The 24,344-nt window shown below is 40.3% G+C and overlaps 1 protein-coding gene and 1 long non-coding RNA gene across 3 annotated transcripts; both read left to right on the top strand.

The window, feature by feature from the left end:
* The first annotated feature begins 410 nt into the window (after positions 1–410).
* On the top strand, positions 411–23,263 carry ANXA5 (annexin A5). Of its 2 annotated transcripts, none has more exons than XM_067297673.1 (13): positions 411–508; positions 598–636; positions 7,327–7,411; positions 8,503–8,597; positions 9,655–9,768; positions 12,213–12,303; positions 13,328–13,407; positions 13,921–13,977; positions 17,406–17,499; positions 18,670–18,765; positions 19,295–19,353; positions 20,095–20,207; positions 21,411–21,533. In XM_067297673.1, exons 2-12 carry the CDS (start codon positions 628–630, stop codon positions 20,173–20,175), a joined length of 861 nt encoding a protein of 286 aa, XP_067153774.1. In that variant the 5' UTR covers positions 411–508; positions 598–627; the 3' UTR covers positions 20,176–20,207; positions 21,411–21,533. The 2 variants fall into 2 exon arrangements, with proteins under 2 accessions (XP_067153774.1, XP_067153773.1); XM_067297672.1 differs by lacking the exon at positions 20,095–20,207 and adding an exon at positions 22,704–23,263 and having other exon boundaries at positions 415–508.
* On the top strand, positions 643–5,009 carry LOC136992254 (uncharacterized). The gene is made up of 2 exons (XR_010884367.1): positions 643–2,443; positions 2,537–5,009. It is a non-coding gene; the product is annotated as an uncharacterized lncRNA (long non-coding RNA).
* Positions 23,264–24,344: the final 1,081 nt, after the last annotated feature.

Here is a 24,344-nt window from a genome sequence, read left to right as displayed (position 1 = left end):
TCTCTGCAAATGTCATTTTTCTTCCCAAGGTTTATTACTAAAAAAAGAAAAAAACTTTAAGTGTACACTTTATTGGCATAATAGAGATGGTGCAGAAAGCGGTCATCTAAGGGTGACCGGCTGCGTTTTCCGACGTGCTCGGGCCTCGGGAGCGCAGCGCTTCACGCTGGCCGGACTGGCCTGCAGCAAAGCGGCGGCCGCTGCCCAGAGCTGCCGGAGGAGCCGCCTCGATGGCCCCCGGGCCCGGCCTTCCCCAGGCGGCGCCTTCGCGCCCCTCGCAGCCTCGGGAGCCGCTACCCCGCCGGGCTCGGGGCGGCGGCGGCGGCTCCCCGCCCGCCCGGGGTGGGGTGGGGCCAGGCCCGTCCCGTCCCGTCCCGTCCCGTCCCGTCCCACGGGTGGGGCGGGCTGCGGCGGGGCCGGCTCCCTCCCTCCCTTCCTCCCGTCCCGCCTCAGTGCTCCTGCGGCTCTGGGCGGCGGCGGCGGCGGCGGCTCGGCGGACCCGCTAGCGGTGAGGGGGCGCCCCGCGGGCGGGCGGGCGGGCGGGGAAGGCGGCGGGGCGCGGGGCCGCCGCGGCGCTCACGGTCTCTCTCTTCGCAGACTTGGCCCCGGCGCGCGGAGGACCCGGAGATGGCGAAGGTGAGGCGGGCGGCGGCGCCGCGGGGTGGGGCGGCCGCCCGCTAACGGCCGCCCGCTAACGGCCGCGTTCTCCCCCACTGCTTCTTCTTCTTACTTCTTCGCTCTTGCCGGTTTCTGGCCTCCCTCAGATCGGCCCGTCCCCAGAGCTCGGGAGGCGCTGGGAGGAGGACGGGGAAAGCGGCTAGTCATGTGAGCTACACGTCAGGCATAACTTTTTTTCCGCCAGTTTCCACTAATTTGGCCAAGTTTTCAGTACCGTGTATTTATATTATGCCTGGGTGGAAGCTCTTTCCACTGGCGGAGGGAAGAGAAAAATTATTATTTTCTCCTCCTTCTCCTCTTCTGGTGTTCCTCCTCCTTTTCCGCTCGGCACAGGACAGCCGCGGTCGGTGGAGGCTTGCCCACGCAGCCCAGTGACACGTCTCAGGGCTGTGTAGTCCCTTCTGCTACTTTGCCGTATCTAATTGTTTTTTGTTGTTGTTGTTTTTTGTTTTTTTTTCCTGAAAATGTTGCCGTTACCACACTGTTTCACTTGTTATTTTTTCCTTTGCAATCCTTGTGTCACTGTTGCTACCTTGGAGCCTGAATGAAGCCGTGGAGAATTAGTCAAACCACACTGTTTCTACAGTTACAACAGATGTATTCACATTCTGCAAAGTAAAATAAAAGTTAAATTGCTTATTGCTCTTGTGCTGCTGTAGGAAATGAAAGCCCTCGGATTGTATGAGTGAGGCTAATTGCACAGTAACACTGTAGTAGTTTTTTATTTTAATTTGAAATAATAGTTGAATGATTTTTAGTTGAATACTTAGTTGAATGGTTTAATACTAGTGATGTTTTAATGTTGCTGAGAGTATTTACTCATATTCTATCTGAATTTAGTTTTTAAAGAAAGATGGGGTTCTTCATTTTAAAGAAAGGGCATTTTATTTTTAATAGTATTCTGCTAAATCCTTGCTAGGCTTTTTGAGGGATAGAAAAGGGGATTTCCTTTTAACTCAGCCTGGCTTGTTTAGGGTGTATCTCACTGGAAAATAGGGAACCTTACCCATGCCAGTGCAGGATATCTGGCCAGACTGATCTACCTGGACAACCTTTTATTGCCACGGTATATGTAATGTCACTTGTAGGTTTGAAGATAACTTCTGTCTTGTGAAAACATGGAAATCTCTGATTCACTTGTAATTTACTCCACATAGACACTGACTTTGATTTTTGATCTTTGTAAAAGAAATGTTTCATTCTTCCAAAGCATAAACCAGTTATTCTTGTATTCATGTGGCAGGATTTTCTATTGCCTGAGGTAACACTTGGGACTGAGTTGCTGACTGTGGTAAATTGCGGTGGGCTGAAGTAATTGGAACTATGGGGTCTTGTACCAGGTGGGTCTTGCCCTCCAGTTTCCTCCTTCGGAGGACTGCTTTCCACTGACTTCAGTAACCTTCTGCCTGTATGTGGCAGTGAAAGGCTGTAAGAGTGTTAAGGCTTTGTAGCCTGTAATTCATTCAAAAACAAACAAACGTGAGGAATAAGGTCTACTCCTCATGGCGAGTGTATTGCATGCTTTTGCATGCAGAGAGCTTTTATTTTCTGTTCTTAATTTTGTTGCACCATGAAGTAACACCACAAAATGAAAATACATATCAGTTAATTATGAAATGTTGAGTATTAATTGACGGTAGCTATTTATACAGGCAACTAAAGGTTCAGAGTTCAAAACAGCTGCGCAGAACAGCACCAAAAGTGCTGTGTGCCGAAGTCCAGTTAAGTCTAGATATGTCACTGAAGAATAAAACCTTTGAAAAAGGTAAGTTTTTCTTGGAGTCTCAGCCACTGAAGTAATTGCTCTTGCTCAGGAGTGGCAAGTTTTATTTATTTATTTATTTATTTTCCTCTCGAGGTGCTGAGGCATTTTGTCTATTGCACTGCCAGGAGAAAAAGATCCATTCATTTTGTGGGGAAGCTACGGCACACCATAATGCGCTGTGCAGACTGGTCTCTCCATGTCTGTGTTTACCAGTTTGTTTGGAGGAACACTGCTGCTCTAACAAGCTGCCTTTTCTCACACCTTTATCTGTAGTGGTCTTTGTTAGTGCAGAGGTGTGTATGTGACAAGATCTTCCTGCTTGATGAACTAGCTGCCTTGGAAATTCTACCCCGTAATCTTCGCTAGTTCAGAAATCTTGAAACAAAGCAGCAAGAGTATTTTCTGCTTGCAGGATGGTGGTCTTGCATGTTGTGGACTGGTCTATGTTGGTATGCTACTCTCACATTTTTCCCTGAAAGTGAAGTTGGGACCATTTTGTATGTCCATTTGTAAATATTGCTGGGAAATGGTTGCTTGTTGCCAGTGCAGGTGTGGCTGCTGTGCACTGTATCTGCAGTTCCTGTTATGCCAATTTGCACATGTGACTAGGAGCACAGGAGTAGTATCACTAACTCCATTTTTGCTTTAGAGAATTATTTCTGACATTCAAAAGTACACACGTTTTAGCAAGTGCAGAATTGGGTCCTGAGCAGTTCCACTGTCTTTGTTGGGATTATTTGCAAGGACAAATGCTTTGAGTGTTTTTGAAAATGTTCTGGTGTTGATTTCAAAGTTGCTGTTGCTTGATCTATTTCTTTCTCTCTCTCTCTCTCTTTCTCCTCCTCCTCCTCCTCCTCCTCCTCCCCCCCCTCAACCCCCCATTTTTGGTATCTCTATGGTGCAGTGACTCAGAGTTCAAAACAGATGTTGTGCAATTTTGTCTTTTGTTAGGAGTTTAAATCTAGTAGGGCAGATGTGAATATAGTCTGCTGACCAGAGCTTATTCTTTCCCTTTAAGTGAACTCTATGAAGCATTACTAAATTTGGAGAGATGTTTTATAGAAATGTCTTTAAAATAGTTTCACATACGCACCCACTCTGTGCCTGTATGCATCCATTCGCTATGTAATTTACGTTCTACTGGCTGTTGAAATTTTAGCAGAGATGTCATGAAGTAGATGTATATTTCTTGTATGATGTCAATTTTAAAGCACAGTTTGAACCAGGATCTCTGTCCTGTCATTAATGGCCACAAAGGCTTTCAATTTACTGGTGAGCACTATATTGTGCTTTATCTGCAAGATGGCTGTACTTATCTAAGAAATCTTAAGGGAATCATTCATTTATTCCAGCACGTGAGCTTCTGGGCTCTTCTCTGTGTTCTCAAAATAGCATACCTTTTCTGTTCATCGACCTACGTGCTGAAAAGCATTCTCCATTTCCATTCCCACTTCTCACTCCACCATTTTCCTGTGCTGTCTTGTAAACAGATGACCGATTTAAAAAAAATCTGATGTCAGATACCACTCTGTATTTTTGTATTCCTCTGTAACAGACACTGGGTTTTTCGGTAGTAGAGAGATGAGACCCAACTTCTCTTGCTGCAGCATGGTGAAAAGGTGTAGTTTTTCATGTACAGGAATCTGGCTGGTAAGGACTTGCTGTGAGTGGGTATGGAACAAGAGTGATTGGGAGTAAGTCTGAATCAGTCCAAATGTGGTCTTTTATTCCCTAATAATGAATGCTTTGTATTTAACAGGGCTAAACACAAGATCTTGTGGGTAGGAAATCTTTTTGTCTGCTTGGTAGGAAAAAGAAAAAGGAACCTAGTTAAGTGGCAATTGTTGATTTTACAGATAGTGCTGTTGCCAGGATATGTGGCCACATGACATCAAATTATGAAGCAATTTTGTCTATTGGGAGAAGCTGTCATAGCTTGGAGGTGCTGGTTAGAAAAAACACAGCTGATGAGACCGTATTTTCTTGTCCTTCTGCAAACGTGCCTACAAACTTCTGCCAAGGCAGAAGAAACAAAAAGAACAAACAAAACATTAATTTCATCATTTGGAGGGGCATGAGTTTTAAAGCTAGATCATCTCTTCCTTTGAAATCTCACGTTTTTTCTCCGCCTTTCCTCTTCATGTTAATTTTGTCTATCTAGTGGCTTCATTGGTCTCATTGTTGGTAGATCTCTGGAAGAAATGGAAGTTGCTGGTTATTTCTAGTGTATTGTCTCAAATAGCCTGTGCACTATACATGATTGTTTAACAACACGCAGTGTATTAGAGAGTGTGGAAAGAAAAGAGAATGTGGGTAGGTTTGGGGTGGTATAATCATCTGATATTCTTTCTATTGAGGTTGTGCCTGTTGTCATTGTCTTTATATTTTACTACTCACAGTGTACAGTGTTGCCCCTTAGTAAGGGATCATTCCAGATTACAAGTGGATTAATATCAAAGACTATTTATGTTTTCCGTTCCATTGATATGCTTTACTTACTTTTTCACATGCTCTGCTCTGAGTGAGAAACTTAATAACCAAAATAAAAATGTCCTATGAGGCAGTAGTGTTATTGTGTATCTATTTGCATAAATAACAAGGCACACTTTTAGAGATGTTAAAAATATCATTTATTTAACTCTATAAAAAAGTTATGAAGTTTGGAAACAAATGTTAGATAATTGTCTTTCAGTGCATTGATTTTTCACGTAGATAAGGATATCATAGCAGATGTGAAACTGTGATCTATCTGCAAGCATGAGTTTGTTTTGATAAAGTTGGAACTCAGTGTGGAAATTATAATTCTCTTATAAATGAGCGCCTGGCTTTTCTCAGAAATGCTGAAAATCAGAGTCACAGTTGTACAGATCTGTTTTTTTGTTAGAAAAATCTGCTTCAGAGGTCCTATTTCGGATTCTCTGTGCCTGAAAGTTGACTTCAGTGGACACAGTCAGCCTTTAAGTTTCTGAGCCAGGGTCTCTTCAGGTAGTGATGATGGTTTAGAACTGGCACTTGCCCTCTCTTTCTCTGGCCAATGGTGCTATGTGTGGGAAAGATAAGACAGCTCTTTCCTCCATGGACCAACTTTGTTATCACTGCAGAGCTTTCTACCACTGTCTGTTGGTCTTGCAAATGAGAAATTGGGACTAGAATAACTAGTAGTGGTGCTCCTGGTTTTTTTTAGATGGATTTGTGGTTATTAAACATGGGGTGTGTGACTGTACCCTCCCATGCCCTGTTGCTGGGTCACACTGCTCTAAAAAGCTAGAGGAGTAGGTTTGTCACATACAAGGTAGGGATGGCTTGACAACTTCCCAGTGCTGGGACAAGTCCTGTCAGCATTGCATCTGCCCAGGTGTGGCTTCCAAAGGTATTTTTAGACTGCAGCTTTGACTGCAACCCCCATAGCTGTATCCAAGCTTGCCTTATACTAACAATCACTGCTGGTGGCTATTTGCACTAGCATATATTGGCAAGGGCAGCATAGGTGGCTGGAGAGTCTGCCATTACAGCTGCACTGTTTGGGGGTACTCCCGTGACATGGATTTGCGCTTTCCTGGATGCCAGAGCTGCAGCAGTATAGCTGGTTTGCAGGTTACGTGCAGCTCAAATGCTGCACCAAATCCATTACTACTTCTGCGGTGGGACGGGTAGGGATTCTCCGATGGCCATAACATACAGGTGGCCTGAGAGGTGGCAGCGCTTCAGAGCAGTTTCTGGTTGGCGCTTGCCAGCTGTTTTCTCTCTATGCTCTTCTGGCTGACCTAGCCTACATGAGTACATTGGCTTGAAACAAAAGTACTGCGTGGCTGAAATTGCTAACCTGGCATCACAGAGGCCAGATGGCTGCGCTGCCTGTGAAATAATCTGCTGTCAGCCTCAGGAGGCATCTTGGCACTTCCTTCTGTGCTCTGCATCGTAAGTGGAAAGATGCCCTGGCTGTACTGATTGCTACCTCTGTACAGGAATGGCTACAAGAAATCTCCCCCACCCACCTGCCAGCTGTTAGAAAAACCTCCCTATTCCCAAACCCTAGCTGTTTTCCCTCTTGTGCTCAACATCAAATCTAAAGTAGCTTACAAATTACCTATATGTGTGTAGCACAGTAGGTTCTTGAACTGTCAGGTTTAAATAAAGACAAGTCTTCTGTAAGGGTGATGAATATCCTTTTGTGTTTGACCGGAAGAGAAACTCCCTGAAGAGTTATGTTCCATGGAAACCTAATGGAATTATTTTTGTGTTTGGATGGCTTGATCTTTTATCCTTATGTTTGAAAGGAAATTTCTTTTTAGCTGTAAACTGCTATGAGAAAGGTAGCTGAATTACATGAGTAAAAAGGTGCTTGTACCAAAACATACATGATGAAAAGTTGAAGCCCATTGTAAAGTTCAGTAGGTCTCATTTCCAGTGTGATGGGAAAAATCAAAGTATGACAGGGACTGAGAGCTCCAGTAAGTTTTTCTTGAGGAAAGGAAGTTCTTTCTCATTTCTGAGCATGTCATGGATCTTTGTGCAGTTTTTCCTAGCACACATGCTCTGTCCAATTAATTCCTCAAGTCACTCTAATAAATGATATTTCCTTAGCCACTTTCCTGCATTCAGGCTTCAATGTTGTAACTACCAATCCTGCAAACTATCTTCGTGTAAAAGACCTGAACTTAGCAGGTCCACTGCTGAATGAAACCGTAGTAGTACCTTTCTAGTGAGAGCTATGTTTGCATACCCAGAGAGCTATTTAGACAGACGTTTGCAAGAAAAATACTAGTATCTTTTGGATCTTGGGTTCAAATTCTAGTCTGAGCTGACTTACAGAGAGCTGAAAAGTGCTGATATCTTCTATCTCATGGCTTTGCTCCTTCTCCCACCCCCTTTTTTCCCCCTAGTACACAAGAGGCACCGTGAAGGCCTTCTCTCCTTTTGATGCCAGAGCTGATGCAGAAGCCCTTCGTAAGGCCATGAAGGGAATGGGTAAGAATAATTTAATTTATGAAAGGGAAAGGGCTCTCACTCTTGCATTAGCTGCCTTTGAAAACATCCTGTCTGAACTCATTTTTTATATTAGCAAATGAGGATAGGGCGTGTGTCTACATGCTGTGGAATGACAACCCCAGGACTGCAGGATCTAGGCATGTCCTAGTTCTGACTCTGCTGTTCTTAAGAGTGTTTATTTTGGGGTTAGCACAGGGAAAAAAGAAGGTGGTTTGCATGTTCCCAGTTCAAAAATTAATACTCCACAAGCTTGTCTGCATAAGAGGATTTACTGCACAGTAAGTTAGACTCTGAATTTACAAGGCAAAACAGTAGAGAATTATGACAATATAGCTAGATGGTCTGTGCTTGGAAAATGTGTGACAGCCACCTTTAGTCTGGAAGTGGGTAAGCTGTGTTACAGTTACTGTTCACAAAGAATACAAACACCCAGAGTGAATGTAGGCTAACAAGTGGTCTGTAAAACTCACACAGTAGCTTTCTGACCCAAAACTTCCCTGTATGAACAGATAACTTGCAAGAAAAGCTGCAAGAAAACAGGGTGCAGGGAGGAAATGCAATACACCTCAGCCCATTGACGAATTAAGTAGGGCTAGTAAGATGTTGTGCTGTGAGGACTACTTTGCAAACTAGTATACATAAAATGAGGATAGCTCCGTATTTCCATACTCTGGGGTATTTAGGGTCACTAGACTGAGTTTTGCTGGGAGGAGGCAGAGTATTTATTCTAAAATAAATCCCTTGGAGAGTCTGAAAGCAAGGCTCCTTTATAGAAATACAGATTGTGACTAAATGTTATGCCTGATGCCTGGGGTGCGGGAAGCAGTGTCTGGAACAGGGTACTGACTGAGAACAGTGCGTGGGTCCTCCAGCTGTAGTTTTGCTACGGCAGAATACCACACTTTGCAGCACAGCTTGAGGTGTCGTTACACTTGTTACTTAAATGCTGGTGTTTTTTGTCAATGAATTGCTATTTTTAAAGCATCTTTCTTTGCCATCTGAGTTTGTGCCGCAGTTGTTTGTTTTTAGAAAATGTTTTTAATGGATTGGTTTCCTTCTTTCTAATTCAGGGACTGATGAAGAAACTATTCTGAAGATCCTTACCAGCAGAAACAACAGTCAGCGCCAAGAAATTGCATCTGCCTTTAAAACCTTATTTGGCAGGGTGAGAAGAAAAATTACTTTAAAAATGAGCTGAATATGGCCTATGATGATTACTTAAAACTGTGAGGCACATACACCTGTAAAAGATTCCTTTGAAGAAAATCTAGTTTTGCCACTATCTTTCCCTCCCACCCTTAATAATTCTTAATTGCTGGCTAGGTTAGAATATTCCGTTTAGATTATCACAATGATGTGTTGTGACTTTCTTTTTCTATATGTCATTCCAGTAAGTGTCTTAGATTTATTTTTGTGCAAAACCTCCTATAGTTTCCTGTTACCATGCTTCTAGTACTGACATCATCCTCAGTATGGAAGGAATTATCCAATATTTTGATGCCACAAATTGGTTTTGGTCTGCAGGGTAAAGTGATAGTGAGAAAAGGATTTTCTAGTGCTTTGATTTCTGTCAGTTTTTCTAGCTATCCAATGTAGGAGAGAATGAAGCCAAGCATATTGGTAGATAAAGCCATAAGGTAGCTTAAAGCAAAGAGGATTTGCTGCTCTCTTTGAGCATTGCTGGATCCTTTAACATCTTGGCTGGCTAACCTTTGTTTCAATGGCACATGCAGCTAGCAATTAGGGTTTAAAGAATTTCTATATATACATAAACAAACAAAAAAACCCACCCCAGATGAACCCTCTGTCCCAATTAGCATTAGTTACCAAACAAATCCAAAAGGCTGTGATTGGTAGCAGCCATTCCAACCCCCTTTCCTTTCTGACAAATTGTGATATTTGCTTATATGAGCTGTGAAGCTGTTTGTATATTGTTTCTGTTTTAAGCCTATCATTCTGCCTTTCTGAAGATGATGGGTTTTGTTAGCCTGCAGACCAAAATATGTCTCAGGTTTACCAAATGGCCATATATACTCTTCTTTTTCCTCCTTTGCCTTTTGGCTACATTTATTTCTGTGTAGGTGCCGGTTAAAATGAAAACCAGCCCTGTTGCTTGCGCTTCTTGATGTGTCTCCAGAGTGTTCTGGCTTGCAGACGTGCATGACATCCATTTGAAACGTTTAATCCTTGTTCGTTACAGTACTGTGTGTGTTCTGCATTAGGATCTTGTGGATGACCTGAAATCAGAACTTACTGGCAAATTTGAAACCTTGATGGTATCTTTGATGAGACCAGCATACATTTTTGATGCTCATGCACTGAAGCATGCCATCAAGGTAAGAGGACCAAGGGAAGGGCATGAATATATTATATGAAATGTTTGTTGCTCTTGTTTTGTTTTATATAAGTCTAAATTTTCTGTTGGTTCTATTAGCATTCAATAGAAGTCTTCTCTTTTTATAATTAGGAATGTTATGCTAACATGCTTGCTAATATGTTTAATGCCATGGTTTTGCTTAGTTTCTTATTCACCGTAATAACTCATTAGCAGTATATTAGAAATCTAGTCTGTGTAATGTTTTATGTGAAATTATTTTAATGAGAAACTATATAATTTTAAGAGAACGGTGTCACTGTAGGCGTTCATTAAAATTTTCGTAGCATGGGACTTATTCCTTCTGATTTAGGTATTATGAGTTGGTGTGTGTGTGTGTTATTAAATCCTTCTTGCTGCTAAAGTGCAGTGCTAAAGTTCAGTATACACTAGATGTTTCGCTGTAAGCAACACAAGATTTATAGCTATACAGCTGTCTGCATGGGCTGCAAATTAGTTCAACACATTTCATTAAAGTATGATGGGTTTTGGCTGTCTCTTGTTGACTATTATTTAAGCCAGAGAGCTTTTTATACCTGATAAAGTACAGTCCAACTTCAAAATTGATGGGCTAGCATGCTTGTGTAAACTCATGTCCAGGACCAAAATTATAAATGTTTTTTATTTTTTTGAATACATTTTAAAAGCTGCCTCCAGTTATACAAAGGGAAGAATTGATAACCCTGTCAGTGTTACCTTTCTAACATTTCTCTCTTTAGCTGAATGCATTTGGTGTCTTTTGGGGAAGGACAGGTAAACAGACAATTTATGATCTATATGTTTAGATGTCTTATTCAGTGTGTTTTCTTCCATATGTTCCTTCCTACTTTTTCCTCTGTCCCATATGTCTGATATCGTCACCCTGTGGAAATTCAGGAAGTGGATGTCCCTGAATTGTTTGCAGAACCTGTTGATTGATGTAGGGGACATTGAACTTGACACAGTGTCAGCTAGTGCTTGGTTGGGTGACACCGGTGCGTAAGGTCCCAACATCCTTGATGACGACCTGGTTAATATGTAGGCTTTAGTTAACTGTGCAGACTAGTGCTCCTGAACCCATGACCCAGCAAATAGTATGTCAGACAACGGAATCTTTGAATCCTGGAATTTTCTGTAATGTCTCTGGTTAGTGGGGGAAGGGGAGATAGCACCTTACAAAGAAACAAGTAAAAGCTGTCTTGACTAAAAGGAACAAAAAAATCCCCAAACTCCTTTTGTTGATTTAAGAGCTGAAGACTGACAGGGAAATGACGGAACAGACACGTATTGGAGGAAAAATAGAGATAGTGAAACAAGAGTGTTTTTGTTACCCTCACTTGAAATAAACAGTATTACACACGTGATCATAGAATTTCAGAGAATGTATCTGTGCAGGAAAAGATGTTGATGCTAGCTGCAGTTCAGGTAAGGTGGGTAGCAACAGTAAAGAAGTCCTGATAGCACAGATTTCAGCACAAGGTAGCAATCTGGCTAAGAGCATGAAGTCTGTGTTGAAGCTTGTGCTATCTGTTTTCACAACTGCTGCTACTTAGGCTCCCTAGATTATAACTAATGTAACTGTGCCTGCCTTGTTCACCAGGCACGTTCATGAAACAATCTGTATTTTGTAAAGGATTGCATGTAATCTGGTAGGGTGGTTGTTTTTGGGTTTTTTTTGATATCTTTGCAGAGAATTAGCATACAGATTTTCTTTATAGGAAGAATTTTAAATAACACATCGCAGCAAAATATACACAGTATTGTAACTGAGTGTTGCTTTTTTTGAAAAGACTCCTTTTGAAGTGTAAACAAAGTGTAAGCAAATACTTATTCTTATAGGTAAAGTAGATTCTGACATGTGAAAACAAGAGATTGCCTTGGCTTTTGTAAATTTTATGCTTGCAAAACTGAAAAGTGTCTGTTGTGCCTTCTTGTAATTAACAACTTAAACTATCTGGGTGCCCGGATTAGCAATTCTATTGTAAAAAGTCTGTGTTTGCAGTGTGAGAGAGGTTGGATGTAAACATAATAGAGTTCATATAAGGGTAAGGATCATTCCTGGGTGGCTCTATGTTTTTGTGTATACTAGACAATGAAAGACAGCATATGAACTAGAGCTAAGATGGAAACTGTCATTTTATACATTTGGTCTCCTTGATGTTACTGACTGTGATATTGAAGAACTGAGGCATACCGGGTGTGCTTGAACATGGAAGGTCGCATCTGAAGTCAATGGTAGTGAGCCTTAATTAAATGTGGGTTTGGTTTTGAAAGCAATCAATACAGAACTGAAAGAAAAATGTTATTTCCAGTGCTCCCAAAATATAACAGGTAAGAAGAGAACAATTTTTCGCTTGTGATTGTCTAAGGGAATGCTCGTCGTCTTTTTGTTATTCTATCAACGAATTTACGCTTGCCCCCCTCTAGGGAGCAGGAACCAATGAGAAAGTGCTGACTGAAATTCTTGCCTCCAGAACCCCTGAGGAACTGCGGAATATAAAACAGGTTTATCTGCAAGGTAAAGTTCAGTAAAAAATAAACATCTAGGTTCTTCTTCCAATTCTCTCAATATAGTTTTAATGTTTGTTTCAGATAAGGCCTATCTGTGAACTGAGGGGTGTTTCCAACAACTGGGATTTTGTTTTGCTGGGTTGAGAAACTTCATACTGTAAGAAGCTAGGGTTTGGATTGTAAACCGAAATCCTTCTTGTTTTGCAACTCTGGGATGCAGAATTTGGTGTTTTGTGATTTATAGTTAGAATTCCTTCAAATATATTTTTCTTCCACACGTTATTTTCATCTCTTTAACAAAAAGGGGATTTTTAGTAATTGGAAACTGACACCACATAAAGAAATGGAAGCAATTTTTTTGCTTCCTGCTGAGCACTCTGTTCAAATGCATTTGTGCTAAAGCAAGTACAACTTTTGGTTTGGTTGGCATGTTTCTAGATTTGAGGTGGACCACAGAAATATCCACAGGAGTATAGGCTTTCCCTTTGTGATTGTGTGGGTGGTTTTTTTTTTCGTTTGGTTGTGTTTTTTTTAAGCCAGTGTTTAATTCAGCACATTTCTTTTGTATCTATCCAGCTTTCTGTCACACAAGAAATTCTCATGTCTGAATAAGGTTCAAGACAAAACTTAGGGTCCCCAAGGACAAAGCTTGTTGATGCTATTAAGTTTTGCAAGCAAAATGAGACTTTTCTGGGCTCCCACTCACTGGGCTGCTGTATTTCAGCATAACAGCAGATTTGTGTGCTCTTTAGCTCCTTTAGGAGCTGAACCTGTTTGTGGCACTCTGTATTTTATAATATTTTGAGTAATCAGCTCCTGATATGAGCTTTGAGATGCTATCTTTTTGCCACTGTTTTACAATAATGTTAGGTTATAAGTGAGGGTAGAGTATGTCTTTGGGTTATTAAAGCTATTTCTGGTAAGTGATTCCACATGCTGTGAGTCAAATAACCTCTTTGCTTTTCCTTTTTTTTCTCATAAAAGTACTGAGGAAGTGGGTAAGGTGGTGAACAGGTATTGCTCTTTTGCAGAATATGAGGCCAACTTGGAGGATAAGATCACAGGAGAAACATCAGGCCATTTTCAGAGACTGCTGGTGGTCCTGCTGCAGGTCAGTATCTATATGCGTGTGTGTAGGGTAGACACTGAAATGCTGGGCTGCAGAACTCTGCCACTGCTGTGGTGGACAACAGACTAACTGAAATTATATATACTCCTGCTCACTATTTCATTTCTGCTTTCATGTCTGACATTTCTTACTTACTGGCTTGTGATTCTAGACAGCCTTGGTGACAGGCAGGGTTGGTTCTGAAACTGAGTAACTCCCACTAAGCTGACAGGGTCAGTCTGGAGCTCTGTTACAGGCCACTTCCACAGCCCTGGCCTGAGAAACTTCTGTGATGCACGTAGGTATAGCAGGGGGCCTGATGGTTTTGAAGGTAGTGGGAGAACAAAACATTTATTTCATTATGCTGCATGCAAGCAGAAGGGAAAAATAAGTTTTGTTTCAGAGAAGATACATTACGGATTGACTTCTCACAGTAACTCTTACAGGCTAAACATAACAGATTAGTTGTTTTTTGATTCAACTATCAGTGTAATAACTTCTACAAATTCTCTTTAGGCAAACAGAGATCCTGATGGCAGAGTTGATGAAGGTCTTGTTGAGCAGGATGCTCAGGTGGGTGAATGATTTTTTTCCTAGAGCATTTCATTGTCTTGCAAAGAGAGTACATGGATGGAGCCCAAAATGTGAGAGAGAAGTTCTTGAGGTTCCCTTTTTTCTAAATACACTTTGCTGCATTTTTATACATTCTGGATGAGCGAAGTGGCCAAAGCTGAAACATTGGGGTCATTTTGGGCACTTTCACATTTCAGTGCAAACCATGTCCTGTTTTGCTTATTACTTCATGAGGTGCCTGAATGATACAGTGACTAGGTCAATAGAAGAGTTATGGATGGTGAGACATGATGCTCAGAGACCCACTGCTGGACAACTCAGAGATGTTAAGAGTTCCTTCCTTAATATCTGACTTCGGCTTCTTTCTAATTCCAAGACTTACATAGCATGCATCATATAATAGCTAGAGGAATATTAACACTATTCCATGAGGGATGCCTCCAGAGATGGTGAAATACTAAAAAGAGAAAATATTCCAAATACTTTGCTTTACTGTAACTACACGACAGTCCCAGAATTGCCACCAAAGAATTTCTAGGAACCTGCCTATTGCCCCTGCTGAATATTTTCCATGGATTTGTCACTGATCATTAAACTTGTGTTCCAGACAGGAAAAAGAATACCAGCAGTACGCTGGTGGTATCCTTGATCCAGTCTTTTGTTAGATTGTATTGGCTTTGTTGTTAGTTGTAGTAATGGTCAGTATTTCAGCAATTTGATTACAGAGCTTGTTTAATGAATGTTTCCTCTCAGCTATTTTGGATAGCTTTGAGCTAGACATTTTCACTCATAGATTGTCAACTGAGATGAAAGATAATATATGAATTGCTCAAAAAAGGTGAGACGGGGGAAAAGCAGAATACCAAATCAATAAAACATTCTATTGACAGCAGTGCAAGTTGGAGAGAGATATTGGCAAAACATATTTTATCAGTGCAGGCCTATCCTTTGTTATGTAAATCCAGAAAGCATCATTCTCCTGCTATTAAATATAAAAATTTCAGCGCTTGAAAACCAGAGACTTGAAATTAGTGAAGCAAATGTTCGATCACTAACTAGATTCTCTCATGAAACTGCCAGGCTTGGTTTTGGCTGGGTTTACATAGTTGAAGAAAGCTGTTGACCACAGGCCTTAGTAGACAGATTTCTCTTGGCCTCTTTAATAGATATTAAACTGCATCTAAATTTAGGAGGCACCATACCTATGTGCACAAAAAGTCCTGATTTTCTAAATGATCTCTGTGGTTTGTGTGCAATTGGCTTAAGCTGGGACCCATACAGAGACGTGTTCTGTCATGTTTCTCTTAAATGGTGTCTTTACATTCAACATCTAACATAGCTGGAACAAATTCAGATAATTGTGTAATTATTGCCAACTACAGATGGTCAGAACTGAGGTACGTGACAGTGCAAATATAAGATCATATTTTTGGCTTCCAAATGTTTGTATCTTGATTGATATGATAATCTGGGAAGGGTATTACACCTTAGAGAGCAACCTTTTTATTTAGTGGTGATTATTTATTTATTTATTTATTTATTTTTGCCTGTGATCACTAAACATACATTAATTCAAAGTAGTTGGGGAAAAGGCAGCTGAGACAGTACAAATATGCAGAGAAGTTGTAAGGTTTTTCTGAGAATACTTGAAGGAGAAAGTTTAACTTTTTGAAAGAGATTTTGTGAATATCACTTTTTAAAAATTATGCAATTGAGGTATCTTTTAAGTACTGCACAGTGGCAAGGCATGTGAAAATTTAATGCAGCTAATAAGTCTCAGCTATTTTTACAGTTATGAACTGTTGTTTCTGGTAACAGTAAGATCAATGTGAATGGCACCTAGCTTATCATCTGTTTCTAGCTTCTTTGTAAGTAAATACATATCCCTGGTTGTAAAACTCTTTACTTGGACAGATTTATCAGATATTTGAACTATCATTCAACAGAATACATTTTATGAAAGCTACTAGACCACATTGGTGGTTTAGTTTAGATGAAGAACTTGTTCATTTGTACATCATGGTGGGAGAATGCATGGAGATCTCCTACTTGCCATTAAGAAAACATTTCAAGTAACGTGTGAGATCAGGCTTGACGAGCATGCTTCAAATCTAAGATATTATCTCTAGAACATTTGTAACAGTGCTTTACTCCAGAGGAATTGAAGGAAGGGAAATATAACTAGCTGTATAAAATCTGGCCCAAACCTAGATGTTAATGACTGTTAGAACTTGCATAAAGTGCCATTCAAAACTCCCAGTATCACCAAAGAAATGTATTCCAGGAGTTTCTAAACGCTGTAGTGGGACTTCACGTTTGCTACTGAATGGAGAGTGCTAGCATTCAGTCAAAGAACGTAGCAGATTTTTTTTTGGAAATATCCCTGCAATGACTAAATAGAGGGCCTTTTTCCAGTCTGTTGTGCTTTGTACCATTAGTTAAAAAGAGCCAGCAGTGGTTATACCAAAAGCATTTTGAATAGGATTGTGGGATAAACATGAATAGGAAATTCAAAACATTGCATTCAGTTTTCAACAATATGGATAGACAAACGGTCGACAACATTGCTGTGCCGCAGATTTGGTTGGGTGGGTTTTTCCAGAAAATATTTGATTGTCTGAATACAGATTCTAACCTGTTTGCCTCTCCTCTGCTCACTGAGGAGGGAGGAAAAAAAGCTGTATACTACAAAAAAAAGCTATATACTACAATATATACAAATATTTCTCCTTGTGACGTGTTTAGCACGCAATATGGAAAAAGGCTTCTGAGTTTCAGGAAAAGGAGCTCATTTCATTTTCTGATTTTTCGATTGCTTATCCCAATTTTGGAAAGTGTTTCATTTTCCTAAAGGCTGCTCTTGGCCAAATAGCTGTTTACATTGAAGAAGGACTTGCCTAAGGAGCAGTGAATGTGCTCTAAAATGATTAAAATTTGTTATCAATCTGGTTTCCTATGGCTAAGAATTGAACAGTCTAAAATCTTCTTTCTGAGAGCATCTAAATCTATCTGACCCTCCTTTTTGGAAAACTTTCTCCTTGGCCAGCTCAGCATGGTTCTCCCATTGACATGAGTCATCATGTAATAAAGTTTTGCCTGTCTGATTTTAAAGAGAGAGGAAAAAAAAAAAAAAGAGCAGTATTAGAAATGAAGTTTATCTCCTGTTTTATCACAGTTTCAGAAGGCTTCAGACTTATGAAAAGGACTTTGTGCACAGCAAATCTTAGGGCCTTAGGCAGTATTATTCATGTAAATGCTTTCACAGTCGATTTCAGAATATATCATTTCCTTTCTAAAGTCAGTTCTGTATTTTGAAATTTTATTCCTTTTTTTTTTTTCCTTCTAAGACTGAAACAAATGGAGCTTTTCAACAGGGTGTGTGGACACATAACAAATACTGTAGTTTTAATCTTTGGAATTTACAACAGGTCTTGTTCAGGGCTGGGGAGCTGAAATGGGGAACAGATGAAGAAAAGTTCATCACCATCTTGGGAACCCGAAGTGTTTCCCATTTAAGGAGGGGTAGGTAAATATGGTTCAAGTATGACTGAATTACAGCCTAAAATCTCAGTGCTGCTCAGCTGGTAGTAGAAACAGTAGAAAAGCTGTTTCTTCTACTGCATTTGTCAAGCCCAGCAACCTTTATTCACCTCTTCCCTCTGCCTAATAAATTTAGTTTTGTTTCCTATAATTTATTTCCCCAAAGCAAGAAGCAGTGCCAATCTGCTGTTTGAAGCAGTGGTGCAATAGATCTGAGGGACAGCTGGAGTGCATCTTTTTGGATGCTTGTTTATTTTTTTCCCTTTTGAAAGAGGTCATGGCCAAAGAAGTGATGCTGATAGTCTGTTAAGAATCACCATCATCTGATGGAGATCCAGCCCTGAAAAGAGCAACTCTTTTACAGGTGCATATTTTATTAGGTGTTAATAAAGAGACAATAGATTCCTCCCTGCCCCCCCCCCCCAACTTGTTTATAAGTCTTTTTTACCAAGCTCTTTAGGCAGTTGGAAATAGTGACCAGAAAGTTTTGCTTTGGTTCTCCAGTCTTTCTGTTTTTCCTTTATCTTTGGACTCATTGAATTTTCAAAGTAAATTTGGTTTGTGATTTTTATTGTTTAATTTTTGCATTAAAGTAATCCTAAAGCTTGTTTTGATGCATCCAATATTTACTTAGCACTACAGAAATGCAAGATTTCACAGAGGAGTTGTTAACAGTAGAAAATCCAAGTCTTATGGATACTCATGAACACAGAACTTGAATAGACTGCCAGTAGGACAGTTTGTTTGCACAAAGTTAGTTGGATGTAGTAGCCCAGTGTGGGAAGAGCTTTGTGTGCAAGTGAGGTGGCTGATCCTGTTAGATAGTGTCAACATCGTTCTTGTGTTCCATAAACTGCTGGTGCCAACTGAAATTCAGGCCAGTGATAGCTGCTCCCTGGGAAAAATGCTTGTCATTTCCTACAACTTCCCCTTCTCCCCCTTCTCTCTCCTTCCCACAGCCTCTCATTGAATATGTTGTAGAGTAGCAACCTGGTAGGAAATAGATATTTAAAATAGGGCAGAGGGAAGAATGAGTGGAAAATAGCATTTGAACAGTGGATAATGAGGTGCAGATGGAATTAACCTGTACTGAGGAGGATGCCAGGAGGAATATCAGCTATACATGTGACTGCACACTTTCTTGTTTTCCAGTGTTCGACAAATACATGACTATTTCTGGCTTTCAAATTGAAGAAACTATTGACCGTGAAACCTCTGGTGATTTGGAGAAGCTGCTTCTAGCAGTTGGTAATCAACAGTATTAATAGATCTAAGACTGGCCTTCTTTCATTTACTCCCCAGCCCCCTTAAACTGCAGCTGGATAAGAAGTGGCTTGAAGACATGCCTCCTTCTCAAGTCATTCACCTGGGATCTATTTTTGTGTTTAGAAAATAAGCCTTTACTCTTCCTTTAATAGATACATGGGGGAGGGGAGGTGAACTCCATGCTTTTCAGCCATGTGCACCTGCACTAGGAAGTGAAGCAAAATTCTGCCTTTGTTTGTATTCCTGGCAGCTCACTTACTACAGTGTCACAGTGGGTTTGTAACCAGTGGTAGAATTTGGCTCGCAAGGTTTATTTTCTTTTAGAAATACATGGTGCATTTTAAATCCTAGAACCTAAAGAGTTGTAGCAGAACAAGGGATTAGTTAACTGTAAACTTAATTGTTCAAACTGGAGGCAGTGGTCCAGAAAAACACACAGCTACCTTGTCTTGCCAGAAAAAGATTGTCTTGCATTGAATAGCAATCATTAATTTATTTTTTGTCTTTTTAGTGAAATGCATTCGCAGCGTTCCTGCCTATTTTGCCGAGACTCTATATTATTCCATGAAGGTAAATATATGGTTTCTATACATCACTTTTCCTCTCCTCCAGCTACAGTTCCTCTCCCTTTCACCTGTTCGTCATTTCTTCGCATTTACTGCAAATAGCAACAGGATACTGTATCGTAAAGCATATGCAAAAGGTTTGGGGGATTGTAGATCTGGGACAGGCTACAAAGAGTTCAAAAGCTTTTCTTCGAGTTCACTGTAAGTTTGTCAGACCCTAAATGTTTCATAGGAAACATTGGTTTGAACAGCTGTTTTTGGACTTGATCTTGTGATGCTGGAAAACTTCTGGCTAGATCCACGGAGCACATTCAGCTGAATAAAGGCTACAGTATCTTTATGTGGATATACTTAGAAATAGTAGCTATATTTAGAAAGTAAAGATGACCAAAAGCTAAACTGCAGATTGTTCTATGGATCTTTCTTTTGGAGATGAGTATTTACAGACTAAAGTTGGAGTTAGATTTAAAACACATTTTAAGGACTATTCATCCCATTTTGAGAAGCAAAGGAAACTTGTCAGAGAAAAAAGAAAAACTTAAACAATTTACAGTGAAGATTTATAGTTGAAGACTCCATAGGGGGACCTCATGGGAACCTTGTCAGCTACACAGCCGTTTCTCTGATGGCTTTGCCTTCTCTTGGATGGGAAGAAATAAGAATGCAAACTGTATTTGTAACTCACATTGGCTAATATTAATTCAAATCCTAGGAAAGATGACGTAGTCTTCTGTTTTCATGCAAGTTCTCAGATTCCCTGAAGACTTCCCCCCTCCACTGCTTGCTGAAAAGCACTGAAATACTTGTCACCAGATGGCTGTGTTGATGAGGTGTCAGCATGAGAATTAATGGAAAGAGGTGAAATAATAGCTTAATTTTTTTTAAAAGCTGCTCTACTGCTTTATAGACATCAAAGTAAAATAAGGTTCAGATGGAAAATATAAAATACTGTATCAGTATGCTGAGCTGTATGAGGAGCAATTACTTTTTTTAAGAATGCAATAGAAAACCTTTCCCTATGGGTTTAGGAGTCTCTTAGATGTCTATTATGAGGGGTCTACTTTCTCTATTAGTCTATTGGTGAAATCCAATTTTTTTTTCTAATAACAATCATTAAGAACTTTACATAAGAAAGCTCTCCATCATTTAAAACTTCAGCAGAATTTGGCTTTTACCAGCATTTAATGTCAAATTCTACTCAGAAACCACTATACTCTTGGCATAATTTCTGAGCAGCTTTAGGGCATTTTTTAGATGTAATCCAAGAATATTACACCCATTCTAAGAGTTGAGTGACCCTGGAGATCAGGGAGGGCTCTGCTAAGTCCTTCCTTGAGGTGCATTAGCAGAACAGCATGTGGAAATTTGTATTGCTTCAGCTTGCCTGGAGTCTGACTTGTCTGAGCAGGAGGGGTCGGGATGTTAGTCTGGCATCGCTTCCCATACAAAAAATCAAACTTCTAAAGCAATAAAGTCAAACAGAATAATGGAGCATATTTGCATGGTTGGAAAAGGCTTATTATGAAGCTCACCTCCATAATAAATGGGCAGATAATTTGTGGAATGGTTTGCTCTGCCTATGTCTGACTGTACAGTAAGTTACATGCTTTCCATTAGTCATTGTTAGGATTTATATACCCACTTCCAGAAGCCACTGTGGTTCATTGAAAGGGTGATTTACATGTGATTCTGATTGTGGTGATCAGATATGCTACTGTATCATCTTGGAACTAGATTATTTAGAATTTATCTGCGCATTCACAGTTGAAGCCTATGAAGATGAAACATATGAAGTAAGAGGTGTAATGATATGCCACTTCATAGGAGTCCAGGGCTTAGAGCACTTTGCATGGTCAGCCCTCTGTTCTCCACATTGTGGTGTGAATGTGTTATGATACTGTCTAAAATAGTCTCTGTTTTGGAGTAGAAATGTCATGCAGGAGTGTTTTGAGGTGTCATCTGCTTTCTTCTTGCACCCTGATTGTATGTATTTGCTGTTTCGCTACAGCATCTGTCCAGAACAAACTCATATTGTAATATTATTTAACCTTTTGTCTTTAGGGGGCTGGCACTGATGATGATACTCTGATCAGAGTCATGGTTTCAAGGAGTGAAATTGATCTGCTGGATATTAGACAAGAAATGAGAAAGAATTTTGCAAAATCATTGCATCAGATGATTCAGGTAAGATTGCTGCTCTGTTCTCAGAGGAAGTAAAGGTAACTGGGATATGTTTTCCACTGCTGTTTATTGAAAGAAGTTTATGCGGGGTGGGGCGGGGAGCAGATGTGTTTAGAGCTGGTCGACACAGTGTAGTCAGAGCACTGTTGGGCTGCAGTAACTTAATGTAATTGAAGTGGGAGACATTTCCTTTGAAAAGCTGAAGATTTCTTTCCAGTGCTCTCTAGGAGAGCAAATGCAATCATATGAAATCATTATTACTCATGTTTTTCCATTTTTGGCTTCTTCATTTCTTTTTTTCTTGCCTGCTTTCCTTCTAATTTTCAGTGCTTTGGAGAGGGTGCTGGTGCCAGAGGAAATAGCTTTGGGGTTGGGAGTTTATATTGTCATGAGGCTGTAGCTTCAACCTCAGATTGTTATGTGGAACTTTTCCTGCCATTTCAAAAGGCGAAAAAAAAATCACTGCAGAATCATTATCTGATTCCTAATCTCCTCTGAGTGGATGGGAAGGAGCAGGAAGGGAAAGAGCCAGCAGGAAATCCAGAGCCAGCTGTCACAGGATTGTAATATATTTGCTGTAAAGTTGAAGCCAAAATACTTTTTCCCTAGGAATTTTTTCAGGGATTTCATTTTTCTTATTTTTGTGAGGTTTTGTAGCACTGCTCTTACCCTGTTCTGTTCTTATTCCTTACTTGATGCTCTCAATTCTTCTGCACTGCATTGCTTTTAACAGTCAGTCAGGCCCAGACAGCAGTGCACTGCAGTTTGTGGCAGAGGTTCCCGTTAAGTCTAGGGAGCAGGGTGGGGCCCTGTCGAAGTGATAGTAGATGTACTTTGCACATTTAATGGCTGCTGCTTTTGCTGCTGCTTTGTTTGGTCTCTCACTTGCAGATGAATGCTTTCTAATATGCAATAGGTAGCACAGTTCTAGTAAAGTGAGTTTAAAGCTTTCAGAAGCTTTCTGAAAGTGTTTCTGAAAGTCTGTCTGTGTAAATATAACTCTTAATGTAAGAGGCAGAGAATTTCCTTGCGTCATTCCTGAGTGGAGAGTCATCCAAGTGGATTTCCTGTGGGCGGGACACATGTGTAATCTGTTGGAGTCCTCCCTGGCTGCTGCTTTTCTTTGCATTTCTGTGGTTGTGACTCATGGTGATTGGTCTGTTATATTAACAGAAAGATACGTCTGGGGACTACAGCAAAGCACTCCTGCTCCTCTGTGGTGGAGATGATGAGTAATGCTGGCAGTGACACGAAGGATTTGTTGTACTCTAATTTTGCAGTCCTTTAGTTAGCATGTCTAGCTAAGATTTTGTATGTTAATGCTTTATGGCTGTTTGAATTTATACTTGTATCGCACTTGTTTAAAACCAAGCATATTGTTATCTAAACGATAGCCAGTCCCTTCTCCTCCTGACATCCCAGCTTCCAGGAATTTCAAGTGCCTTCTGTGAGTATGTGGGTGTTCTCTTCATGGAAGATGGGTACTGAGCACAGAACTTGGTTCTCTGTAAGTGTTTTGCTGACGTAGGAAAAAATAATCATGCATTTCACTAATAATTTTAAAATGTTTTGCTTTTATTCCTCACATTTCCATTGAATGTTAAGCTAGCTCTAACATTGCAAATGAAGAAAAGATATCCTTTGTATGTAATATTTGAATGAATTTGCTAAACATAATACAAGCAGTCATTGGAAATCTAAAGGACCAATAAATTTTTTCCCTCTCAGCACAATTGTGTGTGTTTTTTACGGGCAAAGACCCATTTTCCCTCCCCAGGTCATATGATTCCATCACTTCAAACAGTCGATATATTTTTCCTACTACTTTGTAAGTTTATAAGTATATAGGATATTTTTCAGCCGCGTGTCATGATGTCTTGTCTGGACAATAGTGGTCAATATATTGGTGCTGCAGTAACGTTGCTGTTCCAAATAGTTGGGATACCAGCTTACTGGTATCTACAGGGCGTTGTATTCCTGTTCTGTGCTGCTTGCTTGCTCTTTCTTGTGCGCGCACGCTCTCTGTGGTTTTTTGGGTTTTTTTTTTTTCCTTTTTCTCTTCCTCCCCCAAAGCTGGGGGAAGGAAGAAAAGCTGTTAGCACATTGCCAAAGTAGAGCAAATGTGTTGCACTTGTAGGACCAGCTGAAGATTTCTGCGATAGGTGAAGAAGAGATCTGTACCTCAGGGGTCTTGGGAGAGGGAGATGATTGCAGTACCGCGCTCTCATCGGGTTCGCAGGGAGCAAGGCACAGTGTGAAAGAAACACCAATGTGCCTTACAGGCTGCCTTAAATTCACTGCTGTTAGTTTACCATTCATGGCTAGCTCTGAAAATTAGACAGGCATGTGTGATGGAGAATAAAGAGACTTTTGTTTCATGCATTAAGAGGTCTAAATACTACGGCTCTAAATTTGGCTTATTGGTCAGTCACATACTTCAGCTATAGAAACTGCACATTTTTAATAGTCCTGTTGAAACTGATTCTTCACAGATTATTAACAGCTTTTAAACTTTTATATTGAATAAATGCAAGGTTTTAAAATTTTGAAAGTAAAAATTTGAAAGCTCTTTTTATAAGTAAACATGTTAACTAAAGCCTAATCCACTCTAAAACCTTTGTTTTCCAGTGTTTTCCTCTCTCTCTCATTAACGTGTTTCTTCCCTGCTTCTCTTTGTCCAAATTTAAAACCTGTAGACTTACAACCAGCACAAGTGATTTTCTTTTGTGAAAGTTAAAGTACTTCCCTCTGCTATTCCTGGACAGTTCCTTGTATTCTCCAGGTCACTGCAGTATTGGGAGGTGGCTGTGGATG

This window comes from Apteryx mantelli, chromosome 5 (genome assembly GCF_036417845.1).
Source record: "Apteryx mantelli isolate bAptMan1 chromosome 5, bAptMan1.hap1, whole genome shotgun sequence".
Taxonomy (NCBI): domain Eukaryota; kingdom Metazoa; phylum Chordata; class Aves; order Apterygiformes; family Apterygidae; genus Apteryx; species Apteryx mantelli.
The sequence above is the reverse complement of the archived record's forward strand: the minus strand, read 5'-3'. Positions and strand labels throughout refer to the sequence as shown.